The sequence below is a fragment of the Eumetopias jubatus genome, unplaced genomic scaffold (assembly GCF_037043125.1).
Source record: "Eumetopias jubatus isolate StellerSeaLion01/CBP00866 unplaced genomic scaffold, mEumJub1_p1.0 scaffold_1, whole genome shotgun sequence".
NCBI classification, from domain to species: domain Eukaryota; kingdom Metazoa; phylum Chordata; class Mammalia; order Carnivora; family Otariidae; genus Eumetopias; species Eumetopias jubatus.
Window position 1 is genome coordinate 154,143,930 of NW_028274807.1, and position 11,576 is coordinate 154,155,505.

Consider the following 11,576-nt stretch of genomic DNA (forward strand, 5'->3'; position numbering starts at 1 on the left):
ATATCTGGTGCACCTTGGCTCGCTGCAGCACATGGGCATGTAGAGGGCCTCAAAAAACATGTGGCAGATGAGTGGAATGGAAACATGAATTCAGGCAGAGGTGGAAGCTGAGGCTGAAAGCAAAAGAGAGCTTTAGGCAAGAAACCCATGGAGGAGGAGGGGAGCACTGCAGTCCCTAGGAGCTTCCTGTAGAGATGAAGCAATGCCTTAGATAACCTGACCAAGTTTAAGATAAAGGCAGGGGAGAAAAACACCCAGTTAGAATGAGACACTTCACTTCTGTCTATTAGCAAAATTATCATAATATACTGATTTTATTAGAATGAGACACTTTAACTGTTATCAACTGCAAAATAACTATAATAAATATAACTATCCCTCAGCTTTGGAACCAAAGTTATGAGAAAAATGCAAAAATGTTTCACAAGAAACATATCTATAGGTGACTGGTCCTCCCTTAGACTTGGTACCAGTATGCAATACACAGCCTGAACAGCTATACTTGATGGTTTGGTCTGGAGAAGCGTGTGCCCCAAGACACTTTTGTATTAATGGCATTTGCCTATCTGGAAAAAAATATTATGAAATTTAACTAAAGTGTTGATGGCCAAGCCCCCGAGCAAGGGAGATAAAAGTGAAAGCCCAGGGCTCACAAGGTAGGTAATGTGATAGACCTCTCCACCCACCTCTACCACCATCTCATGCACATATTAATACACAAAGCTTGGACCCTGAAGGGTTAAACTCTCAGGATAAGAGTGAACAAGGATAAACAATATTCCCTCCCCTCATTCTCAAGGCACAGTTGGAAGAGTTGTCTTGGTGCTAGGAACCCACGCACTGATCCTCATTGGGAATTGCAAAAACTGGCCTCTGAGATACTTTAAGCCATGAATTTAGCTTAAAGTGGCTTGAGATCGACATTTATCCAGACACCTGATAAGAACAAACATAAATCTTGTCTGGAGAAAAAATATTTTCATCTTATGCTTCAGGAAATCCCATGCAAATATTTTTTTCAAAGGCAATGACAATGACAGTAAAATACAACTAAGTGTGTAGGAAACAAGACACCACTAGTGAGAAGCAACATATAAAACATTCAGCAGACACTGACTTACAGAGAAATCTGATACTGGTATTAATCGGCATAGATTATAAAGCAGTGATGATTACTACATATAAGGGAATAAAAGGCACATCTGAAAATACCTACAAAGAATAGAAAACTATAAAAAGTGGCTTAGCTGATAAGAAAAAGAGCCAGATAGGATTTCTAGAAATTAGATACAATGATAAATTAAAAATGCAATGGATATTTTTGGCTGCATATCAGACACGATTGAACAAAGAACTTATTCTTGAAACAGAAATCAGAAGAAAGCATCCAAAATCTAGTAAAGAGACAAAAAAGTTGGAAAATAATAAGATAATAAAGAGATATGGAGGAAAGAATAAGATTCCAGAAATAAACCTTCACATTTACAGCCAACTGATTTTCAACAAGGGTGTCGAGACTATCCAATGGGAAAAGAAGAGTCTTTTCAAGAAATGATGCTGGGACAATTGTATGGGCACCTGTAAAAGAGTGAAGTTGGACTCCTGCCTCACCCCTTACACGATAATTAACTCAAAGTGAATCAGACTTAAAAGGAAAAGCTAAAACTGTAACACCTCGAAGAAAACATAGGAAATCTCTGTCATCTTGGATTATGCAGTGGTTTCTTAGATATAACAACAAAAGCCCAAACAAAGAGAAAATACATAAATTGAACTTCATCAAAATTAAAAACTTTTTGCTTCAGGGGACAAAATCAATAAAGCAAAAAGACAACCCATAGAATGAAAGAAAATTTCTGCAAATACACATCTAATAAGAAACTTGTATATAGAATGGGTAAGGAACTCCAAAAACTCAACAACAATTAAAGAAACCAAATAACTTGACTGGAAGTGGGCAAAGGACTTGAAAACATGTTTCTCTGAAGAAGTTTTACAAATGGCCAATAGAACATGAAAAGATGCTCAACAGCATTAACCATTAGGGAAATGCAAATTAAAACTACAATTAAATACCACTTCATACCCATTACGATGGCTATTAATAAAAAAAGAAACAACAGAAAATAACAAGTGTTGGCAGAAATGTAGAGAAAAATTGGAACCCTTATGCATTGCCGGTGGGATTATAAAGTAGTGCAGCTGCTGTGGAAAATAATACAGTGATTCTCAAAAAACTAAACATGAAATTACCATGTGATCCAGCAATTCTAATTCTGGGTATATGCCCAAAGAAATAAAAGCAGGGACTTGAATGATATTTGTACAAATTCATATCAGTATTATTCACAACACCCAAGGGTGGAAGCAACAAAAGCATCCATCAACAGATGAATGGATAAACAAAATGTGGTATGTATATATATAATCAGCCTCAAAAAGAAGAAAAATTGGACACATGCTACAACATGGATAAATCTTGAAGACATTAAGTGAAATAAGTCAGTCAAATTACAGAGACAGAAAATAGAATGGGGGTTACCAAGGGCTGGGGTGGGGAGGAAAGAGAACTAATGCTTAATGGGGACAGAGTTTCAGCTGGCAAAGACGAAAAAGTTCTGGAGATGAACAGTGGTTGGTGATGGTTGCCCAACAATGTGAATATACTTAATGCCACAGAATTGTATACTTAAGAAGGGCTAAAATGGTATTTAACAAATGGGTAAAGGGTCTGAATAGACATCTTTTTTTTTAAGATTTTATTTGTTTGAGAGAGAGAGCGAGAGAGAGAGCACGAGCAGCAGGGAGCAAAGGGAGAGGGAGACCAGACTCCCTGCCAAGCATGTGGCTCAATCCCAGGACCTGGGGATCATGACCTCAGCTGAAGGCAGATGCCCAACCGACTGAGCCACCCAGGCGCCCCTGAATAGACATTTTTAAAGAAATGGTCAATCAGCACATGAAAAGATGGTCAACATGGTTAGCCAACAGAAAAATGCAAATCAAAACTACGAGATATTGCTTCATATCCACTAGGATGGCTATCATCAAAAAGACATGTTTTGACATAAGTGATGATGAGGATGTGGAAAAAGTAGAACCTTCAAACACTGCTGGTGGAAATGTAAAAGAATGTAGCTGCCTTGGAAGATAGCCTAGCAGTTTCTCAGTTAATAGTAGTTCCTCATAGAGTTACCATATGACCCAGGGATCACACTCTTGGGTGAATACCCAAGAGAACTAAAAACACATGTTTACATAAAAACTTCTATATGAATGTTCATAGCAGCATTATGTGTAGTAAATAATAAATTAAGTTCATAATTGTAAAATTGTGTCTAATAGCCAAAAAGTAGAATCCATCCAATGACCATCAACTGATGAATGGATCAACAAAGTACGGTATGAATATCCATACAATGGAATGTTATTTGGCAGTAAAATGAAATGAAGTGCTGATACATGCTGCAAATGGATAAAAACATTATGCTAAGTGAAAGAAGCCAGTCACAAAAACCCACATATTTTATGATTCCATTTACATGAAATGTCCAAAACAGGCAAATTCACAGAGACAGAAAGTAGTTGCTGAGGACTTGGGAGGTTGAGGAGAAACAAGAAGTAAATGCTAATGGGTATAGGGTTTATTTGGGGGCCAAAAAATGTTCTAAAATTGTGTGTAGTGATTCATAACTCTGTGAGTATACTAAAGACCAGTGAATCACACACTTTAAATGGGTGAATTGTACGGCATATGAATCATATTTCAATAAAGCTGTTATTGAAAAAGGCATCACTAGAGAAGAACAGGTTCTGTTATGATGATAGTTATTTCATGAGTAATATAAAATAATTTTAAACACTTAAATAAATAACAACTCTAGACTGGAAGAAGGCAATATTAACAAAACTACACAGAGATTTGGAAAAATCCACAGTGCTTATAATTTTTTAAAAAGATTTTATATATTTATTTGACAGAAAGAGAGACAGTGAGAGAGGGAACAAGAGCAGGGTGAGTGGGAGAGGGAGAAGCAGGCTTCCTGCTGAGCAGGGAGCCCGATGCGGGGTTCGATCCCAGGATCCTGGGATCATGTCCTGAGCCGAAGGCAGATGCTTAATGACTGAGCCACCCAGGCGTCCCTCACAGTATTTATAATTTTAAACACAATCCTCCTCAATAATTGATAAAACAGGAAAAAATTGGAACGGATATAGAAGATTTAAGCAACAAAATTAACACACTTGATGTAAAGATCAATGCACAATACTGCATACTACAAAATACACATTCATTTTAGACACACACAGGACATTTATAAAATTGATCAAATACTGAGCTACAAGACAAATTGAAAAACTTTTCAACACTCAAATCATACAAAGCATATTTTTAAACCACAATACAAACAACCTAAAATCATTTGTTTTACTTATCAAACACTTATACAGTGTTTACTATGGTCCAGGTGTTATTCAAATTGCTTTACAAATGTTCATTAAATTAATTCTTATAACAACTCTATGATGTAGGTGTTATTATCACCATCCCTATTTTTTTAAAGATTTTATTTATTTATCTGATAGCACGCGAGCACACAAGCAAAGGGAGCAGCAGAGAGAGAGGGAGAAGTAGGCTCTCCACTGAGCAGGGAGCCCTATGCAGGGCTCAATCCCAGGATCCTGGGATAATGACCTGAGCTGAAGGCAGACACTTAACTGACTGAGCTACCCAGGCACCCCTATTAATCCCTATCTTATAGTTAAGATTTAGTATTAATGATTTGTCCAAGATCACACAGCTGGGATACAAAACCAGGCTCTATATCAGTGATCCTAACCACTGAATTATACTGCCTCTCAATAGCAAAGTAATAACTAGGAAAATCCCCTTGTGCAAGGAAATCACAAAATATATTTTTAAATAAACCATGGTTCAAAGAAGAAACCACAACTGAAATAAAACATTTTTATGTAAGTGACAAAAACTGGTAGAGAAACTAAAGTAGTATTTAAGGGACATTTATAGCCTCAAATGCTCATATTACAAAAGTAGGATGGTTGGGGTGCCTGGGTGGCTCAGTCGTTAAGCGTCTGCCTTCCGCTCAGGTCATGATCCCAGGGTCCTGGGATTGAGCCCTGCATCAGGCTCCCTGCTCTGTGGGAAGCCTGCTTCTCCCTCTCCCACTCGCCCTGCTTGTGCTCCCTCTCTCATTGTGTCTCTCTTGTCAAATAAATAAATAAAATCTTGAAAACAAAACAAAACAAAACAAAAGTAGAATGGTTGATAATCAATGATCTAGTTTTCTATCTGAAAAACACAGAAGAACATAAAATTAAAGTTTCTAAAGAAGTAGAAGGAAATAACAAAGACAGAACAGAAATCAATGAAATGAAAAGCAGACATACAATAGAGAAAATAAAGTCAAAAGCTGCTTCTTTCTAAAGAATGACAAAATTGATAAATCCCTAGCAAAATTGATCAAGACAAAAAGAGAGAAAATACAAATTAGCAATATCAAGAATGAAAGGGGACATCACTACAGATCCCATGGACAGTGAAAAGATAAGGAGATTATGATGTTATATATGCCAGTACATCTGGATGACAATTTAGATGGAATGGACAAATTTCATAAAAAAAACAGATTTAACAAAACTGACCCAAAATGAATAAGAAAATCTGAATATCTCTTTATCTACTTAAAGAAATTAAATTCATCATTTAGGGGCCCCTGGGTGGCTCAGTTGGTTGGGCGTCTGCCTTCAGCTCAGGTCATTATCCCAGAGTCCTGGAATCAAGCCCTGAGTCAGGCTCCTTGCTCAGTGGGGAGCCTGCTTCTCCTTCTCCCTCTGCCCCTTCACCCCTGCTTGTGCTCTCCCTCCTTCTCTCTCTCTGTCTCTCTCCCACTCTGCTCTCTCTCTCAAATAAATAAACAAAATCTTTAAAAAATAATAAATTCTTCCCATGAGAAAAACTTCAAACACATATGACCTCACTACCAAACACTAAATAAAGCAAAACAACAGCTCACCTTGTGGCAATCTTTTCAAAGAACAGAAGAGGGAACAACTTCCCAACTTATTTTAGAAATCATCATAATCCTAGGGGCACCTGGGTGGCTCTGTTGGTTAAGTATCCGACTCTTGGTTTTGGCTTAGGTCATGATCTCAGGGTCGTGAGATCAAGCCCCACATTGGACTCTGCTCTCAGCGCGGAGTCTACTTGACACACTCTCTCTCTCTCTCCCTGTACCCCTCTCCCATGCTCTCTCTCTCTAAAATAAATAAATAAATCTTAAAAGAAAATCATCACAATCCTGATGTCAATACCTGACAAGAATATTTTAAGAAATGAAAATTATAGGCCAATATATCTCATGTACACAGAGTCAATAACCCTAAATCTGTTTCCTTCGCTCCAGGCTCAGTTGTAGGTCATCTCTTCTCACTGTGAAACCTTTCCCTAGGATTCTATCCACACACATGGTTTCAAAGACTATACTTAAAACAGATCACTCACATTTTTCTCTTCAGTCCAGACCCTTTCCAATCACCCCATCCACCTCTATACCTCCACCCTCTCTCACCTGCACAAATAAAATGGCCTCTCTATATCTAGTCTTGCCCTGGTCCCGTCCATTCTTGCTACATCACAATCAGGGTGATCTTTTCAAAACGCAAATCTTATCAGTCACTCTACTACTGGAAATCATCCAGTGGCTTCTTTCCCTTTTTTGGATTAAAACAAAACTTTTTCTATGAGGACCCACCTCACTGTACCCACTCCAATTTCCTTAGCATCATTTCAAACCACTTCCACTTTGGACTCTTGGCTCCAGTCATTTTGTCTCTTATCACATGGCCCATTTTCCTGGCTCACAGTTTTTTTGGTACATGCTATTCTCTACCCAGACACTCATTCTTCCCCCTCAGACCCTCGCACACCAAATCCAAACTTCCTAGTATATGCTTTCATAGTACCTCTATCCTTTAATTTCATCATCTATCAAAATTACAACTTCACATTTCATTCATGTAATGATTTATCTACTGACTCTCTAACCCATTGGATTTTAAGCTACCTGATAGCAAGGACCTATTTCTCCTCACCATTCTATCCCCAACAGCAAGGCCTGTACCTAGCCTACAGTAGATGCTCAATAAATTATCTGTTGAATTAACGAATCTTTTCCTGTAATGCAGTTAATTTGCGTTCAGTTAATGTGAAAATTTTTCAATTTCAAAAGTATTTTAAAAGTACAGTAGAAAAAGGGGAAAAATACAGATATCTTTTATATATGAGATGCATATCTTATTAGTCAAATGTAAACTAAATGCTCTTTATTTTATCTCATTGGCTTATTTTTAATAGGTCCATAGAGTTAAGAACTCCAAGTCTCTCTTCAAATGTCTATAACACATCACAGTTTAGCTGAACATTTCTTCTTCTTCCTTCCATCACTGTAGAACACAAATAACTAAATGTGGAAAGTGGTAGTAGTTAAACATATATTTGGTAAAGAAAAGAATCCTTTCATAATATAGGTTCTAATTCTTCAATGGTTCTATTATAAAAGTTGGAACTCAGCAAATGGAGTTTCTTGAAAGCAAGTGTACCCATAATTGGGGAAGGGGGGAGAAGGAAAGAAAGGAGAAGGGAGAAACGGAAGCATTTCTGGCAAGGGGCAACAAGAAAATAAGCTCTCATGCTGCGGTTACTCTCTCCTTCTCCAGTGATATTTCTGCCTCCATTTTTCTATGACCCACCTCAAGCCAGATAGCGCAAAATATTGATCCATATCCACTTGGCATTCCATTTAAGCAGTAACAATAGGGTGAAACTCTAAAGTCTCATGGTTTGCAGAGATATTTCTTTAAAAGGAATTAAGGTGGTACAATAGTATACATTGTTCCAAAAGTTAATACTAGCTCCAATTTATTCTACTTGCATTCCTTAAAATCAGCTAATTTTCATGACTCAGTGTCAGGCAAAAAAAATGCTACAGTAAAAAATGAACAGCGGATTGACTGCTAATAGGTATGGGATTTCGTTTCAGGGGACAGACATTTTCAGGAATTAGATCATGGTGATGGCTGAACAACATAGTGAATATACTAAAAACCACTGAATCGTAAATTTTTAAATGGTAAATTTTATGTGAATTACATCTCAATTTTTAAAACATGAACAGTTATCATGAGGAACCTTCAAAGTTAAAACTGTTTTCCTCTCTAACACTCTGAGGATATGAAGAAATAAGGCATTCATCCTTAATTAGGAGCAAAGAGTTTTTCAAACTGGCACTTAGGACAAAAAGTACCAAAAATTCTAAGATAATATCTGGAAGTTTTTTCTTACTTTACTCCTTTCCTTAACCACCATGCTTCTTTTTGTGGGGTCTTCTCATTTCACCCAATATTGCTTACTAAATATCAATGACATTTAAAAATACACAAAGCATCCCAAATCAGGCAAGGGTTTTTCTCCTTCATCAATTTAATTTGTCCCAAGCTTGGATTTTCTAGAAACTGCTCATGGATGTGAGAACTGCTGGCTTCTTTTCTTTCAGATCCTCCTTCACCAAGTCAACGGGGTTTTGTTCCAAAATCAAAATACAGCTGTATTAGCTTTTCGAAACTTAGCCGGTATAAGGCTCTGATCCTGCCAATTTAAGAGAAGTATTGAAAGCTGAATTGAGGTTCGAGAAACAAGAAACAAACAAACAAAGCAGATCGATTCTTATAACCTGCAATAATCTCTTCCTCATCTACTTCTCCAGCTTTGTGACAAACGACATCCTCACCTTGCAATCTCGGCTCCAGCCAGTTTATCATTTATCCCAATTTCCCTGCCACTCACAGGGCCTTTACACATGCTATTTCCTCCCCCACAAGACACTCTCCTCTCCCCTTTATCTAGTTGATTTCCACTCATCTTTCAAATATTCTTGGACCAAGCCAAACTACCGAGGGAGTCTTCTCCGCCTTGCCACCAGGAGTACGTTTAATACACGTGGAGTATCTCGGCAGAAGAGGTTCTAGGGCACCCTAGACGTGACTTCATTGTAAAGACCTCTCATGAAGATCGGAAAGCTAGCGGCCGGCTCCCGGACCATCGCACAGGCTTTCTGCGGTGCTTGGAGGAAGGGTTCACAGGCCGGGGTTGGGGTGGGGGGCGCTGGGGCGAGCGGAGACCCGGTGGGTCAGGCGAGGGACACAGAGTCGCCCGGGCGCCGCTCGCGTCGTTCCCCTTCAGGCTTGCGGGAGGGAGCACCCCAGCGAGCCTCGCTTTCCCCACCTGGACCCCACGCGCCACCCCCGGCACCCCGCGCACACTCACCATCCGCCCGCACGGAGAGGCACGGCAGACCGAGCAGGAACAGCGCCGCCGCCCAGAGCTGGGCGCAGGGGCCGCGTCCCTCGGCAGCCATGGTCCAGGCGTCCCCGCGCGGCGGGCTTGAGTGCGGGCTCCGGTGGCGGGCCCGGCTGCGCGGCCACTGCCCCTCGTGCGCCACTCGGTTGTGCGCGCTGCGCTCTGCTCCGTGGGCTTCGCGCCCCGCGGCGCCGCAGGGAGGAGCGCGCGCAGCTCTGGGAGGCCGGGCGCTCGGAGCCGCCGCGCTGGGGCCCCCGAGCTCCCGGGGGTCTCGTCCGAGGCGCCGGGGAGGCGGCTGGACCCAGCTCCGCCTTCGCGCCGGGCACCTGGAGGCCTCGGTACCAAAAGAGGCTGCGCCGGACGCCGAGCTCCCGGGGCGCCGCCGGGGCGGAGGGTGAGGGCGCGGGGAGGCGGGGAGAGCCGGCTGCAGGGAACCCCCGCCTGCTTGGGGGGCCCTCGGCGAAAGGGTGACGCAGTCTGAGAGGCCGGGCCCTCCGGGAGGACCATTCAAAACCGAATGCCTAATTCTGTCCTCTGCCTCTTGACTTTGCAGTTGGCGTCCTGCCACAGAGCAAGAACATGTTTATGAAAAAGAAGAATCTAACTTGCCAACCTCACTCTAAGGAGTGAAACCCACGGAACAGCGAGACGACTCCTAAAAGCGGAGCTTGAAAGTCCCTCAGAAAGGAGCATCTTCGAGACGCTTCCTTCACGACTTTTCAATGTACGCCCTAACATTTCTCAGCACCGACAGTGAGGGCGTGGTTGTCACCATTTTCACACCTTCCAAATCAAGGCTTCCTTGACCAGGAGAGGGCCTAAAATTCGGATTCTGTTGATCTGGGCTGGGAATCCACATTCTAAAGTGGCCACGTCTGGGGCGCCTGGGTGGCTCAGACGTTGGGCGTCTGCCTTCGGCTCAGGTCATGATCCCAGGGTCCTGGGATCGAGCCCTACATCGGGCTCCCTGCTCAGCGGAGAGCCTGCTTCTCCCTCTCCCACTCCCCCTGCTTGTGTTCCTGGTCTCACTGTGTCTCTCTCTGTCAAATAAACAAAATCTTTAAAAAAAAAAATAAAAATAAAGTGGCCACCTCTGGATTGGTTCCTTTTTCCCCCGCTCACCCCCTGTCCTCTTCATAGCATTAGCATCATTCAGTGAGGGAAGGAGGATTTGCATTTTTCGCCCGTGGAGTAATAAAGATCAGTATTGTAATTGGGGCACCCGTGACACTGTAGAGTGTGCAAGTCCCTTACATCTTCATGTACTGGTCAACAGATATGTAGGGAGTGCCCACAGTGTTCCTGACCCTGTGGGAGGCTCCAATCCGTCCAAAAAAAAGCTCAAACTTAAATAAGACAGATATTTAAGGAAGATGAACAAGTAATTGGTGCTAAAAGGAACAGATGCTTGTCCCCAAGACAACGAACTAGGACACAGACATCAAAAGACTACCTACTTTCTTTTTTAAGGTAAAAACTGGAATTTGAACCCACATCTGATTTACTACAGGTGTCATTTTTCAGCTCATATAATTTTTGAAGTGTACTGAAAAGATATCTCCTCTCGTTCTAAATGTCAACAACAAAGCTATTATTAGTGATTAATTCCTTTGTGAAATAAAACTTTGCTTTTAGGGGCTCCTGGGTGACTCAATCTGTTAAGTGTCAGACTTCTCATTTCAGTTCAGGTTATGATCTTAGGGTTGTGAGATTGAGCCCTGCCTTGGGCTCTGTGCTGAGCATGGAGCCTTCTTAAGATACTCTCTCTCTCTCTCTCTCTCTGTCTCTCTCTGCCCCTGCCCCACCCTCTCCCTTAAAAAAAAAACACAAAACTATGCTTTCAAAATAAAAATGCTCTGGGGCGTTATATGCGGTAAGGCCTGACAATCATTCACATGTAAGTGTAAATCAATTTACTTAGCTACTTCTCTTCTAACAGCTAGCTGGTAACCTAAGGAGTGAGACTTCACATGTCTGAGCTGGAGGGGACCTTTTAAAGCCTGATTATTGCTGAGAATGGAGGGGAGGGGCCAGGAGGCACCTGCAGGAGCTACTGACAGACTCCCTCAGGAGCTGTGCCACTAATGTGTTTAGAATAGTCAGTTGACCATTACTGTCTAATCCTGACAAATTTTAAAATTTGTCTTTTTTCAGATCTGTCTTGGCCTATCCTAATTTGGGGAGATGGCATGCTCTAAAG

The 11,576-nt window shown here is 41.4% G+C and overlaps 1 protein-coding gene across 1 annotated transcript in view; it reads right to left on the reverse strand.

Annotated features, from left to right (window-relative positions):
* The window catches only part of SUSD5 (sushi domain containing 5), a 63,081-nt gene extending 53,647 nt beyond the window's left edge, over positions 1 to 9,434 (reverse strand). Inside the window, exon 1 of the mRNA XM_028107038.1 lies at positions 9,344 to 9,434. Coding sequence (XP_027962839.1) covers positions 9,344 to 9,434 — 91 coding nt within the window. The remainder of the gene's footprint in view (positions 1 to 9,343) is intronic.
* Between the last annotated feature and the right edge of the window lie 2,142 nt (positions 9,435 to 11,576).